Source organism: Gracilinanus agilis, chromosome 1, assembly GCF_016433145.1.
Source record: "Gracilinanus agilis isolate LMUSP501 chromosome 1, AgileGrace, whole genome shotgun sequence".
Lineage (NCBI taxonomy): Eukaryota > Metazoa > Chordata > Mammalia > Didelphimorphia > Didelphidae > Gracilinanus > Gracilinanus agilis.
The window spans coordinates 292,785,895-292,802,774 of NC_058130.1; the positions used below are offsets into that span (position 1 = coordinate 292,785,895).

Genomic DNA, 16,880 nt, shown 5'->3' on the forward strand with positions numbered 1-16,880 from the left:
GAAAAACAACTGCTTGAACGCATGGGTTGGGGTGGACATGATTGGGGATGTGGACTCGAAACTACCACACCAATGCAACTACCAACAATTTGGAAATTGGTCTTGATCAAGGACACATGACAAAACTAGTGGAAATGCGCATGGGTAGGGGGGGGCGCGGGGGGGGGAGTTGAAGGGGAAAGGAGGAGCACGAATCATGTAACCATGTTAAAAATGAATATTAATAAATGTTAAAAAAAAGAGCCAAGCAAGACATGGAAAACATTACAAGATTAAAAATGGATAGTTCTGATTAAATATTAAAGATAAAAAGCTTTTGCACTAGCAAAACCAATGCAACTAAATTTTTACATCAAATATCTCTGACGAAGGTCTCATTTCTCAAAAATATATAAGAATATAAGTCATTCCCCAACTGATAAAGATCAAAGGATGTGAACATGAGGTTTTCAGAGAGAGAAATCAAAGTATCTACAGTCATATGAAAAAATATTTTCTAAAACTTTAGAGAAATGAAAATTAAAACAACACTAATGGTCCACCTCACACCCATCAGAAATGAAATACTGGAGAGGATGAGGGAAAATAGGGGCACTGATGAACTGGTCTAAAAATTCTGGAGAAAACTTTGGGACCAAAGGGCTATAAAACTCTATAACTTTTGACCTAGCAATACTGGTTCTAGGTCTGTATCCCAAAGAGATCAATGAAAAAGAAAATGGACCTAAATGTACAAAAATATTATAGCGCTTCTTTTTTTGTGATGGCAGAGAACTGGAAATTGAAGATATTGAAGTGATTTATCAATCAACTGGGTAACGGGCAACCAGTTGTGATTTATTATTGTAATGGAATACTACTATGCTACAATAAATGAAAAATGGAGTGTTTTCAGAAAAAAACCAACATGGGAAGACCTATGTGAACAAAGTGAAATGAATAGAACTTGGAGATAGTTGTACAAAGTAAAAGCAATATTGTTATGCTGATCAACTGTGAAAGACTTAGCTACTCTGATTAATTAATGATCCAAGATAATTTGATAAAAACTGCTGTCTGCTTCCAGAGAGGAGAAAAACAGATGAACTCTAAGTGCAAACTGAAGTATAATTTTCTAATTTAATTTTTCTTGTTTGTTTTTTTTGTGATATGATTAATATGGAAATAGATTTTGTATGATTTCACGTGAATTCAATGAAGGGAACGAAGAGAATTTAAAACTCAAAATTTGAAAAGAATGTTAAAAATAAACACTAAATTAATAAAAAAAAATATTCTTTGACAATAATGGGTTGCCACTATTAATACTGAAAACTGTGTCTCCTGTGAATAATTTTTGAGTACTTGGAATCTTTCCTTAGCAATCCAAAACAATCTTGTTTTGTGTTCTTTCTCAGATGTTCTTAAATAGTAACTAGTCACTGAGAAATTTTTAAAATGTTATTTTAGCTTAAATAACACCTTCTGACTATCCCAGCAGAGTGTAAACTCCTTGAGAGCTAGAGCTATATTAAATATTTCTTTCTAAGGTAAGATCCACTCTCTTGGTGGATGATGTGAGGTTTGCTCATTTCACTTCTAGCTCCATATCTCACTCTCTAGCAATCTCCACATTACCAGGTACTTTTTCATTTATGGATACCTTCTCTATTGCCTTCCCGTTTTTGGCTTCCATTAATGTATTCTTTCCACCTGCTAGAACGTAAACACCTTAAGATTAATGACTATGTTATTGTCTTGCTTTTAAGACTAAGTACAGTACCTCATAAATGCTTTCTCTTTCCATCCATCCACTCTTCCTATCTCATACTTGGTATATAATAGGAACTAAATAAATGGCTATTTAACTAAACTCAACATTTACCTCCACATTTCAAACCAACAGAATCAAGAGAGAATCCTCTCTGACAATCACAACTGAAGCTTCCAGGAATATTATGACAGATTCCTCTCATTTCACAAAGCAATGGTTGATACCCACATTCATTGTTTTCTAGGAAGGAAAGACAGATATTAAAATCGTGACAAATTAGTTCATTAATTGGTTTATAAGATTTAGGTTTTTTTATTGTTCAGTTATGAACTTTGTAATTCCATTTGAAGTTTCTTGTCAAAGGTACTAGAGTGATTTGCCTTACCTTCTTTAGCTCATTTTACAGATGAGAAAAGGGGCAGCTGGGTGGCTCAGTGGATTGAGAGCCAGGCCTAGAGACGGGAGGTCCTAGGTTCAAATCTGGCCTCAGACACTTCCCAGCTGTGTGACCCTGGGCAAGTCACTTGACCCCCATTGCCTACCCTTACCACTCTTCTGCCTTGGAGCTATTAGCTCCAAGACAGAAGGTAAGGGTTTAAAAAAAATAAAGTGGTAGGACAAAATGAATTTTAAGGGAGTTGAAAATTGAATATATTGGATTGCTATAGAAAAGATCATAGACTATAGAAGAATTTAACATCTGTTATCTTTTAACATTGGAGAAATCAATTCTTTAATGTGTTCTTGATTATACTAAGCCTTTAATATATAAACGAGATTATAATTAGAAAGCAACACAAAGTAACTTTTTGGAAAATGCTTACTACAAGTGGGTTTTGTTAACTCCCTCTTCCCACCCCTTTTCCTTTGGTAAATGACCACTTTTTTGGGGAAATCTTATTATATCTTATACATAATAAATATATCATTATTATAAAAATCAAAATATTTGATTTATTAATATTAGCTCTCCTAGATTAAGAAAAAGATGGAAAATTGAAAAATGTTTATTATTAAATGTAGTTGTTTAAAAAGTAACAAAAAAAGTAAAATTCCCTTATATATGTAAAATTTTCTTACCATGAATAGTATGATTTTGTGTGAATTCAGGTGAGCATTTGCATGTGAAATCTCCTAGGGTGTTAATACAGAGGAACTGACAGTTTTGTTGTTTGAGTTGACATTCATCAAGGTCTGAAAGTAACAAGACATTGCTGTTAAACTTGACAAAAGTATTCTGGTCAAATATCCTTTCCTTTCTAACTAAGCTAAAAACAAGTACATATTTGCATCATAGTGTTTGGCCCACATTTCACTAAAAGTTTTATAAACTTCCATTTGTATTGAGTAAGTAGTTACTTTTTTCCTACCTACTATATAAAAATACAAATGGCAATTGTATTATGGTAACCTCAACTCTCAGGCCAGTGCCTAGCACTAAATACTTGTTTAACTTAATTGAATTAAATATTTATTTTCACAGTTCAATCCAAACAAGCAAACAGTATTTATCTTATTTTATGTATTTCCTTGGAATAAGAAAGGTCATGGACAACTTAGTTAGGCTGCTAAGGAACTATTCAAAAGGCATAGTTCTTTCTAGCAGTGATCCAAGCACTTAAATACGAAGTATATTGCTCATTATTATACTCTTTTTCTAGGGAAGTTTCAACTAAGGATCCAACAGAATTTGGACACTGATGGAAATCTTAACCTAAACATTGAGCTAGATCCTCTCAGTCAGTATAAATGACTTACTGATTATTATCCAGTGTGGGGGGCAGTATTTTACTAAGTAAATGATGGGGACAGCTAGGTGGCTCAGTGGATTGAGAGCCAAGGTCAGAGATTGGAGGTGCTAGGTTCAAATCTGGCCTAAGAAACTTCCTAGTTGTGTGACCTTGAGCAATTTATTTAATCTTCATTGGCTAGCCCTTAATTCTCTTTTTGCCTTGGAACCAAATTGACAAAGGTGTTTAAAAAAAAGTGAGGAAAAAAAAAAGTAAAATGAGATTGGAGTTACTCTTTCACACTTACTTTTTTCCTTTAAATTTGAATTAAAAAATTAAAAGTATTTAAAAAATACTTTTAAAGATACATAAAACAGAAATTATTCTGAAGTTATTATTCAGAATGGAAAACCTCTACTCTTTTCCAAATTATTTACACTATGTATGGATTTGTACATGTAAATATACATAAAGAAGGGATCTTTTCTAAGTTTTCCATAGCTCCAGATGGCACAACTAATGAACAGATAATTAAATTTAGGTTTGATATAAAACATTCTTAAACAATGAAAACTATCTAAAAATAGAATGGAATTGCTTCAGTGGAAATCTTCAAGTAAAGACTTCTTAGGTGTTTTGGAGAGGAGATTATCAATTAGAAATTGTTTGGACTAGATTACTTTCTGACTATTACAACTCTGAAATTCTAGAACAAAATATGTGGTCAATCCTACCTTGAAAAAGGGAATTCTTATCATGCTTATTTGCTGATTAACTAACCTGTTAAACATCCTTAAAAATATTCATAATTCTCAAGAAATTATAAGCTCGTGTAGTATAAATAGGTCTTGTAAGAGGAGAAATAAAGAATCAGTAACAACAGAATAATTCTGTTATTGATCAGTATTCTAGCTGGTTCTATGTTCTTGAGAAACCAGCTAAAAGTAACCATTTTCAGCATTCAATTATCAGCTTTGAATCAAAAGAGAAAATCAAAAAAAATCTCTGGGCCATTTGGTGGAATTTCAAAATAGTTCCCAGTTATTAAGTTTCTTAAATTTATCAGTAAGCATTTTTGTCTTCATGTCAAAAAGCATTGTTCTGGAAGTTAGGAATCAAATCCTTATTCTCAAGTAATTTATGTTCTAATTTAGGAGCCAACATCAAAATTCTACTGTAAATACTGACAAAATAAAAATTGGCAAGAATGACAGATACAAACCAAATAAAGTTAAGAGCTACAGCATCATAGAATGTTAGTTCTAGAAAGAACCATAAAGAACATCTAGTTTAATCTCCTCAACTAACAGATTAGGAAAGTAAAGCCCAGAGAAACAAAATGATTTGTCCAGGGTCACAAAGTATGTTCTTCATACCTTTCACTAACCTGTTGGCATTCTTCTGAAGACATTCTAGCTTGACGCTGTCTTCGTAAAATATAATACTCAGAACTGAACACAGAACTGCAGAAATGGTTCAACCAGTGAAGAGAAAAGAGAGTATTCTATTCCACTTTATGGACACAATGCCTCTCAATGCAACATACTGGCTTTTCTTCAGCCATATTACATCTTTAACTTACAGAAAGCTTGGGAGGCACTGAAACCTTCAGATACATTTCATAAGAATTGACACTTAGGAACTATACTTCCAAAGTTGTTTTTTTTTTAAACTCAAATATAGAACTTTACATTTATAATTATAGAACTTCATCTTATTTGGATTATATAGTTGAATTCTCCTTCACTGGAAGACCAAGGACCTTGGGGGTCCACTTCAGACATCCAAACTGGCATTAGCCTAACTATACTATTATCTGGCCCATATTTTTACTTCTTATCCCAAAGACAGCACAAGAGACTGCCAAATATTTTGCTTATATATATACATAAACTATATTTGTAGAATTATCTAATTTACTCATTATTCTGTTGCACTAGAAGTGATGAAAGGAAGAACTATAAGTTAGTCTGTCTTGAACTGGCTCCTAACGTCATTCTGCCTTTCCTTTAGGAAAACTTGTAGGTTGTCCCTTTAATAATGGACTCTTGAATTCTTCCAAGAATTAAAACAAATAGTTTTTGAGACACTAGTCTCTCTCTTGAATCTGGACACGTTACTGTCTCATCTTAAGATCATAAAAACAGAGCCATAGAAACCTTATAGATCTAGTCCAACTTTACTGATGAGAAAACTGAACCCAAGAGAAGTTACGTGATTTGCTCTGTATAGGTATTAAATGGCAGAGCTTGGACTCAAGATTCAGGTAATCTTATTCTAAAAAGAGCTAGACCTCTTTCCACTGTACCATACTGACAATTTTTTCCAGATCTTTTAAAGATCACTAACAATATTTTAGCAATCTTAATTTCCAGTCCAATCCCCTTTTCACTATACTACAATATTAGAGAGGACAATGGTTTAGTATTTTTAAATTTAAATCTAGATAGTTGTATAACTAGGTGAAATGAAGGCCTACCAATCTGCTGAAATAAACAAAAAAAACTGTTATGCTTAGAATAGGATTTGACAGTAGGTGTTCATGAGAAATGGTTTGGCCTCTTAGTTATCAGGAAACTAACCAGCTTAATATCAATTACAGAAAAAAAAACTGTAAGCACTATACTTGGCAGTACTAGATTTTTATGATTGCTCTCTTTTCATTCTTCTATGTATCAATACAATTGAATTGTATTGTATCGTATACAATATCAAAATGAGATTTTATCCAATTTCCCTGCTTCAAATCTCTTCTACTTCTTAATTCTCTATTTAGGGACAAAAGTGATTTATCTAAAGATAATGTCTGAACAAATTGTTGTATATGATTGTAATGGAATACTATTGAACTATAAGAAATGGCAAGGATGATTTCAGAGAAACTTGGGAAGACTTACATGAACTGATGCAAAGTGAAATGAGATGAACCATGTGAATACACACTAATGGCAATATTGCTTGATGAACAATTGAATGTACTTATTCTCAATATTACAGTGATCCAAGATAACCACAAAGACTCATTAAGAAAAATGCCATCGGCTTCTAGGTTAAGATGGTGGCAGAGTAAAGAACAGCCCCACAAAAGGGTGCAGCATTGAAGTACGTGGGATTGGGGCATTTCCATTCTATAAGGGGGTGAAATGGCTCTCACTAAACCCAAGCTGAGCAACCCCCTCCCCCCATACCACCTACAGTGCCAAAACCAGCACACAAGAGTTAGAGCAAGTTTTAGGCATTCATTAACTCCTTGGCAGCTACCTGGGATCACCAGGACCTGCTCCTGAGAGCAGCAAGACTTAAAAGCACAAGAGGCTAAAGAAACAGATTTTGAAGACAGACCCTGAGCTCAGACATGGACACAGACCCAGGCATGGACACAGGCACGGACTCAGGCACAGACAGAGGCGTGGACCTTGGGTAGGGACCCAGTGCAGAGTGGTGTATGACTGTGGAAGCAGTACCCTGAGACTATTAAAGGAGTTTCGGGCAGAGGAGCAAGCAGGGGGACCACCAGGAGGTTTGAACCCTGAGAACAACTAGACTTGAGACCTCAGGAGCATAAAGAGCCCAGACAGAGCCTGGGAGTGAGGATAAAGCAGAGAGGGCACACGGCACTGTAACTCAGATGAAAACTGCTCCACAGCTCCATAAATAGAGAGCCTGTCTGCCTCACCCAGACTTCTGACTGAGAAACAAATAATAATAATGGCAAGCCAGTCACGAGAATCCCAAAAGGGAAAGATCAAGAAGAAATCTTTAACATTCGACAACTTTTACACAGAAAAAATCCAGGCAACAGAGCAAACAGCAGAGGAGAACAAACAAGTAATCACATACAGACCTTCCCAAAAAAATGAAAATTGGTTACAAGCTCTTGCAGAGTTCAAATATGACATCATGAGAAAGATGGAAGAGATTTGGTGAGAGAAGTGGGAAATAGCTCAAAAGGAAATTAACAAGGTTAAAAGATAGAAACTCCCAATTGGAAACCAAAGTTAAACAGATAGAAAACAGGATAGACCAAACCAAAAAGGAAAATAATGAGATAATAACAGAAAACCAGTCTCTAAAGACCAGAATTGGGCAAGTAGAAGCCAATTATCTCTCAAGATAGCAAGAACAAATAAAGCAAAGTTAAAAGACTGATAAAATAGAAGGAAACATGAAATATCTCACTGAGAAATTGACAGATCAAGAAAACAGGTCCAGAAGAGACAATTTCAGAATCATTGGTCTTCCTGAAAAAGCACAAATTAATAGAAATTTGGACTCCATACAAGAAATTATTCAGCAAAACTGCCCTGAAGTTCTACAACAAGAGGGCAATATAGACATTTAAAGGATCCATAGATCACCCTCTACACTAAACCCGGAAAAGACAATCTCCACAAATATAATAGCCAAATTCAAGAGTTTTCAAGTAAAAGAAAAAATTTTACAAGAAGCCAGAAAGAGACAATTCAAATATCAAGGAGCACCAATCAGGATCACACAGGATCTGTCAGCCTGCACTCTAAAGAACCACAAGACTTAGAATATGTTATTCAGAAAGGCAAGAGAACTGGGACTACAACCAAGGATCACCTACCGATCAAAACTAACTATATACTTCCAGGGGAAAGTATGGGCATTCAACAAGATAGAAGATTTCCAAACATTTGCACAGAAAAGATCAGGACTAAATGGAAAGTTTGATATCCAACCACAAAAATCAAGAGAAACACGAAAAGGTAAATAAGAAACAGAGGGGAAAGAAAGAAAACTCATAATTTTAAAATTTGCCTCTTTAAGGGTTTTAATAAGATCAAATTATCTGAATTCCTATATGGAGAAATGTTAGGTATAATCTTCAAAAACTGTACTCACTATTATAGTAATTAGAAGAATTATTCATAGGGAGAGGTTGGAGCACTAAATGGTCTAAGATGAGACGGGGGTGGGGGGGAATAATAGTAGATGGCACCAAGAGAAACTTAAAATGAATAAGAAAGAGAATATTCTATACCACACAAAGAGGAAATGTGAAAGGGGAAGGGATGAATACTATTATAAGGAGGGGAAGAAAGCATTAAGAGGTAATATTTAAACCTTACTCTCAGTGTAATTAACCCTGAGAGGGAAGAGTAGCTATATCCACTGGGATATAGAATTCTATCTAACCCTAATGAGAAAGTCAGAAGGGATAAACCAAGGTGAACAGAGGACAGGGGAGGTCAAAAAAGGGAAGGGAGGATAGGGGGGAGGGAATTCATTAGGCCTTAAAAATAAAAAGAGGGGAATAATAATGGAGGGGGTGGAAAGGGAAGTAAATCAAAGGAGGGGAAAAAGGGGACGGGTCTAAAACAAAACCACTTTTTTAAAAGGAAATAGCATAAGAGGAAGGTGTAGAACTATGAGAGGATACCAAAATGTTGGGGAATACACAACTGATAATTATAACTCTGAATGTGAATGGGATGAACTCGCCCATAAAACAGAGGCAAAGAGCAGAGTGGATTAGAAACCAAAATCCTACCATATGTTGTCTACAAGAAACACATATGAGGCAGGTGGACATACACAGTTTTAAGGTCAAGGGCTGGAGCAAAATCTTTTGGGCGTCAAATGAGAAAAAGAAGGCAGGAGTGGCAATCATGATTTCTGACAAAGCCAAAGTAAAAATAGATATGATTAAAAGAGATAGGGAAGATAATTACATCCTAATAAAAAGCAGTACAGGGGGGCAGCTGGGTAGCTCAGTGGATTGAGAGCCAGGCCTAGAGACGGGAGGTCCTAGGTTCAAATCTGGCCTCAGACACTTCCCAGCTGTGTGACCCTGGGCAAGTCACTTGACCCCCATTGCCTACCCTTACCACTCTTCTGCCTTGGAGCCAATACACAGTATTGACTCCAAGACGGAAGGTAAGGCTTTAAAAAAAAAAGCAGTACAGACAATGAGGAAATAATAGTACTCAATATGTATGCACCAAATGACATAGCATCCAAATTCATAAAGTAGAAACTGGCAGAGCTCAAGAAGTAAATAGATAGTAAAACCATACTTCTGGGGGATCTAAATATCCCTCTTTCAGACAGAGATAAATCAAACCAAAAAAATGAATAAGAAAGAGATGAGAGGTGAACGAAATCCTAAAAAAATTAGATTTAATTGATATGTGGAGAAAAATAAATAGGGACGAAAAGGAATACACCTTCTTTTCAGCTGCACATGGTACATTCACAAAGATTGACCATGTAATAGGGCATAGAAACATTGCAAACAAATGCAAAAGAGCAGAAATAATAAATGTAACATTCTCAGATCATAATGCAATAAAAATAATTATTAGTAAGGGCACCTGGACAGGCAAATCAAAAACTAATTGGAAATTAAATAATATGATTCTTCAAAACCAGTTAATTAAAGAAGAAATCATAGAAACAATCAATAATTTCACTAAAAAGAATGACAATTATGAGGCATCCTACCAAACTCTGTGGGATGCAGCTAAGGCAGTACTCAGGGAGAAATTTATATCCTTGAGTGCATGTATTAACAAATTAGAGAGGGCAAAGATCAATGAACTGGGCATACTAATTAAAAAACTAGAAAAGGAACAAATTAAAAATCCCCAGCTAAAGATCAAATTAGAGATTATAAAAATCAAAGGAGAAATCAATAAAATTGAAAGTAAAAGAACTATTGAATTAATAAATAATACTAGAAGCTGGTACTTTGAAAAAACAAATAAAATTGACAAAGTCCTGGTCAATGTAATTAAAAAAAAGAAAGAAGAAAACCAAATCGTCAGTATCAAAGATGAAAAGGGAGACCTCACCTCAAATGAAGATGAAATCAAGGCAATCATTAAAAACTATTTTGCACAATTATATGGCAATAAATATAGAAATCTAGGTGAGATGGATGAATATTTACAAAAATATAAATTGTGTAGATTAACAGTAGAAGAACTAGAATACTTAAATAATTCCATATCAGAAAAAGAAATTGAACAAGCCATCAAAGAACTCCCAAAGAAAAAATCCCAGGACCAGATGGATTCATGAGTGAATTCTATCAAACCTTCAAAGAACAACTAATTCCAATACTATACAAACTCTTTGACATAATAAGCAAAGATGGAGTTCTACCAAACTCCTTTTATGATACAAATATGGTACTGATCCCAAAGCCAGGTAGATCAAAAACAGAGAAAGAAAACTACAGACCAATCTCCTTAATGAACATAGATGCAAAAATCTTAAATAGAATACTAGCAAAAAGACACCAGAAAGTGATGAAAAGGGTTATGCATCATGATTAGGTGGGATTTATACCAGGAATGCAAGGATGGTTCAACATTAAGAAAACCATTCACATAATTGACCATATCAACAAGCAAATCAATAAAAACCACATGATTATCTCAATAGATGCTGAAAAAGCCTTTAACAAAATACAACATCCATTCCTATTGAAAACACTAGAAAGTATAAGAATAGAAGAACCTTTCCTAAAAATAATAAACAGTAAATATCTAAAACCATCAACAAGCATCATATGCAATGGAGATTAATTAGAAGTCTTCCCAATAAGATCAGGCATGAAACAAGGATGGCCACTATCACCTCTATTATTTAACATTGTACTAGAAACACTACCAGTAGCAATTGGAGAAGAAAATGAAATTGAAGGTATTAAAATAGGCTAAGAGGAGACTAAGCTATCACTCTTTGCAGATGATATGATGGTCTACTTAAAAAATCCTAGAGAATCAACTAAAAAGCTAATAGAAATAATCAACAACTTTAGCAAAGTTACAGGATACAAAATAAATGCACATAAATCATCAGCATTTCTATACATTTCCAACACCTTAGAGCAGCAAGAGGTAGAAAGAGAAACACCATTTAAAATCACACTAGACAATATAAAATACTTGGGAATCTATCTACCAAAACAAACACAGCAATTATACAAAAACAACTACAAAACAATTTCCAAACAAATAAAACTGGATCTAAACAATTGGAAAATTATTGATTGCTCATGGGTAGGATGAGCTAACATAATAAAAATGACCATTCTACCCAAATTAATTTACCTATTTAACGTCATAACTATCAAACTACCAAAAAACTTGTTTACTGAATTAGGAAAAACTATAACAAATTTCATTTGGAATAACAAAACATCAAGAATATCAAGGGAAATAATGAAAAAAAATGTGAAGGAAGGTGGCCTAGCAGTACCAGATATTAAACTATACTATAAAGCAGCAGTCATCAAAACAATATGGTACTGGCTAAGAGACAGAAGGGAGGATCAGTGGAATAGACTTGGGGTAAATGACATCAGCAAGACAGTATATGATAAAGCCAAAGAGCCCAACTTTTGGAACATGAATCCACTATTTGACAAAAACTGCTGGGAAATTTGGAAAACAATATGGGAGAGATTAGGTTTAGATCAACATTTCACACCCTACACCAAGATAAATTCAGAATGGGTGAATGACTTGTACCCAAAAGAGATCATAAATAAACCGACTTGTACAAAAATATTTATAGTTGTGCTTTTTGTGGGGGCAAAAAACTGGAAAAGGAGGGTATGCCCTTCAATTGGGAAATGGCTGAACAAATTGTGGTATATGCTGGTGATGCAATACTATTGCACTCAAAGGAATAATAAACTGGAGGAGTTCCAGGTGAACTGGAAAGACCTCCAGGAACTGATGCAGAGCGAAAGGAGCAGAGCCAGAACACTATACACAGAGACTGATATACTATGGTAAAATCAAATGCAATGGACTTCTGTACTTGCAGCAATGCAATGACACAGGACAACTCTGAGGGATTTATGTTAAAGAACGCTACCCACATTCAGAGGAAGGACTGCAGGAGAGGAAACATATAAGAAAAACAACTGCTTGAACATATGGGTTGGGGTGGACATGATTGGGGATGTAGAATCGAAACTACCACACCAATGTAACTAACAACAATTTGGAAATAGGTTTTGATCAATGACACATGATAAAACCAGTGGAAATGTGCGTCGGCCATGGTTGGGGGGAGAACGGGGGTGGTGAAGGGGAAAGTAGGAGCATGAATCATGTAACCATATTAAAAATGCATATTAATAAATGTTTAAATTTGAAAAAAAAAGACAAAAGTAAAAATTTACTTATAAAAAAAAAAGATGGTTAGCCAACATCTAAGAAAAGCAAATGGTATCACAAAGAGCCTGCAACAGTAGTCCTTATTTCTTTTTGACAGGGTTTACAATACTCAGATCAGGAAAAGTATATATATATGTAATTTACCTATACTTTCTCATGCAATTCTTGTGGAAAACATTTAGACATAAAGGCTAGTAGTTGTTTTTCAGTCATTTCAGTTATGTTTAACTCTTTGTCATCTCATTTGGGTTTTTTTGGCAAAGATACTGCAGTGGCTTGCTATTTCTTTCTCCAATTCACTTGACAGATGAGGAAACTGAGGCAAATAGGATTAAATGAGTTGCTCAGGATCACGCAGCTACTAAGTGACTGAAGTGAGATTGGAATTCAGGAAGATGGTAGATTAGCAGCCTATGAGTTGCAATTGTATCCATGCAGTATCAATGGAATTCCAGCAAGGCCATCAGCATATTGTATGAGTTCCTTATGATGGGCTAGTGGGTTCATATGGAGAATAACTGCATCAGATAGGTAGACATAAATGGTATGTTATCAGCAGTGTTGGAGGGACTGTCATAAATCCATTTGAGTTTTAGTTTGTATATGCCTTGTCCTCCCTGTTTATGACAAGAACAATTATATTTTATTCAACTTTTATATCCCCTATAGCTCCTAATACAATGCTTTGCACCTAGTAGTCAATAAATATTTACTTAGTAAATGAATGAATTCTTCCTGAGCTGGGTTATCATGTAATGAAGCTAACTTAGATGGCAGGATGTAATTATGGCCATCAATATTAATTATTTCCCTTTTTGTCTATTATTTTTTCAATTGTGCCAGACTCTATGACCTCATTTGGTATTTCTTGGCAAAGATTCCAGAGTGGTTTGCCATTTCCTTCTCTAGTTCATTTGACAGATGAGGAAAGTAAGGCAAAAAAGGTCAAGTGATTTGGTCAGGGTCACACATGAACTCAAGAATAGGACTGACTCTAGGCCTGGTACCCTATCAACTGTACCACCTTGCCACCCCAATTATTTCCTTTATTATGGTCTTATGGTGGCTGCAAAAGCCTGAATGAGAAAGATGACTAACAAGAATTGAAAGGGATAGCCAACTTTCTGGAGCAGTTTCTACCTGCTGTTGCAATATCTGTTGGCATATGAAAGTAAACACAAGGGAACACGTGTTTCAGAAACCATAACATTTTGTACTGTGCACTGTGAAGATTTTTTTTATGCTATTGGGAAAGCCAAGCAGAAAAAATATCTGAAAAGGAATCCCTCAAATAGATAAGCAATCAGATTGACTTATTTTCCCAAAGATTAGCTCAAGTCTCAGCTAGGGTCACTTTTTACCTTCTAAGACTTTAATACAACCACCGAATTGATAAAATTCTTAGAGGACTTACGAAATATTTTCAAAGCTAAGACAATGACCAAATTATTCTTCTTTAGCCAGAGAGTTGATTTGTTGAATATATCCCCATAGAAGTGATTAATTAGATAAGTCAATGTAGAATTGCTATGGGACTGGAGGTTCACAGAATCTAAGGATGGTTATTCTAATGGCTTGGGAGTGAACAAAAGTATAGCACTCCTTAGAAAGAAGTAACTTAACCCCAATTACCTAGCCCTTACTGCTCTTCTGTCTTAGACTCAATACTTATTATCAATTCTAAGATGGAAGGTGAGGGTTAAAAAAGATGCCTAGTTACTTTTTAAAAATTGTTTTATTTTTTGAGACAAAAAGACATTTTCTCTCCTTTGCTCTTCCTTCCCATGGGGGGGGCAGTTAAAAAAGAAAAATTAAATGCTTGTTACAAATATGCATAGTCAAGAAAAACAAATTCTTACATCATCCCATGTCCAAAAAATGTATTTGTCATTCTGTATTCTTCTCATCAATGTCAAGTGATGGGCAGCCTTTTTTCCCTTTTAAAATAACCCTTACTTTCTCTTTTAGTAGCTGCTCTAAGACAGAAAGGCAAGGGCGAGGCAAAATCATTTAAGTGACTTGCCCAGGCTCACACAGCTAGAGTCTGTCAGATTTGAATCAAGATCCTCCCAACTCCAGGTCTGGCATTCTGTCTACTAAGCCAACTTAGCATTAAAAAAAAATCATCAGTTGTTTGAAATTGTGGTTGGTTGTTGCATTGGTCAGTCATTAGATCTTCCAAAGTTGTTTATCTTTATGATGTTATTGTATAAATTGTTCTCCTGATTTTGCTCATTTCACTCTGTATCAGTCATACAAATTTTCTCATATTTCTTCTCTAAAATGGATCCATTTATCATTTTTATGGTATGACGATATTCAGGTATATTCATATTACATAATTTGTTAACATTATTTGTGTGCATCTCTGTGCCTAATTGCTCAGTCAGAACTCTTAGAGTCTGGACCATTACCTCCTAGCTCAATAGGTATCCTAGGAAAAGATTACTTCATTCACAACTTGAGTATTTCTATCCTCATTTTTCCACTATGTGCTTAAAACAAGAAGTACAATCTTAAAGAGTTAAAGCGTATTGGTCACCCAGAAGGAAATGGAGAGGTCCAATGAGGTTGTGAATAGGATGTGACATATTGCTAAAACAAAGACATGCTCAGGAGAAGGGTCATCAAGTCTGTCACTGGAAGCATATATGACCAGGAAATAAAATTAACCAATTACATGGTGTAAGGGGGTAAAAGGAGTTTTATGGGTTCAATATATTAAAAGGTGGTCGCCAGAGGATTGAACTATTATCAATCCTCAATTAAGAATAATCTCAAATCAAATTGACTTTTATGTAAATTTATTTACATGAGAGAAGAGAGAGAGGAAGAAATTAAGAACCTATCTCACAGATTAGCCCAGGTATATCTTAACCCTCAGCCGAGAGTTAAAGGGCCTGAGGCCTAGAGGTGAATGGAGCAAACTTCATTCACTGAGCCTATAAAGGATGTTTCTTAATAGAAGTTCAGGAAAATTCAGTCTTTAAACTCACCATGTGGAACAGTCTTGGTCACGAATCAGCAACTCACCCTCAGGTCTCCTTCACCACACTAGTTCCAGCCTCACTCCCCTTCCTCTTTGGAAGGGGTCCCATATATATCACTTCCAATGCCTTCCCTTAGCCTGCATGTCCAATCACAATAGACGCTTTCTCATAGAAAGCGTAGTGGGGTGGTGAATTGATTCTGATTGGTTACTCACTCTAGCACACGTGGGTTAGGACCTTCCAGAATTGGAAGGTGCTCTCACCTTTGTGTAGACTCAATTTAATTATCACAATGGTGAGAGTGAAGAATGGGCAGATGGCATATAAATATATATTTAAACCCCTACCTTCCATCTTGGAATCAATACTCAATACTGTGTATTGGTTTCAAGGCAGAAGAGTGGTAAGGGCTAGGCAATGGGGGTTAAGTGACTTGCCCAGGGTCACAGAGTTGGGAAGTGTCTGAGGCCAGATTAGAACCTAGGACCTCCCATCTCTGGGTCTGGCTCTCAATCCACTGAGTTACTCAGCTGCCCCCAGATGGTATATTTCATTGGGATAGGCAAATAGGTGCTATGGTAGAGCATTCGACTCAGGTCAGGAAGGCTTGATTTCAAATTCTTCCTCTGAAACATAATAGCTGTATGACCCTGGGCAAGACATTTAAACTCTATATGCCTTGGTTTCCTCAGCTGAGGAAAGATGAGGCTAACAATAGTATCTAACTAATACTAAACAATAGTATCTCACACAGGATTATAAAGAAAATAAGTTAGTGAAGAGAGATGTAATATTTTTTTACAACCTTCTGAATTTTAATTTTAATAATTTTAACAACCTTCTGAAATGTATTCATAGGATTCTTGGGTGTTTATGGGCCAGGTAAAGATTCTCTGTCTTAAAATAGCCTAGAATCATCTTTACCTCATAAGTAGGATTCCAAGTAAGCATTTAATATAGGAAGATATTATGAATCACCTTTGTGAGAAGCTTTGGTAATTGGCAATATTGGGAATTTGGGAAAATGTCTGAAGACCATAGGAAAATCATCTCATCATTTGAACTATTTCTCAGCAATCTTCTTTAACATTAGAAAGAGGAAAAATGTTTCATAAGATCTTAGATTGAGAGCTAAGAGGCACCTTAAAAGTCACTGTTATATTGATTTTAACAGAGATATTTGGGAAGCTGAAGATATACCAGTGTTCAGGAACTTGTTAGACTCACTCCTCCCCCACTGACA

The 16,880-nt window shown here is 35.3% G+C and overlaps 1 protein-coding gene across 1 annotated transcript in view; it reads right to left on the bottom strand.

Moving 5' to 3' along the window:
- The window catches only part of LOC123251074 (fibrillin-2-like), a 185,750-nt gene that overhangs the window by 36,246 nt on the left and 132,624 nt on the right, over positions 1-16,880 (bottom strand). The window contains 2 exon segments of the mRNA XM_044680250.1: positions 1,865-1,993; positions 2,834-2,947. Of these exon segments, the coding sequence (XP_044536185.1) occupies positions 1,865-1,993; positions 2,834-2,947 (243 nt within the window).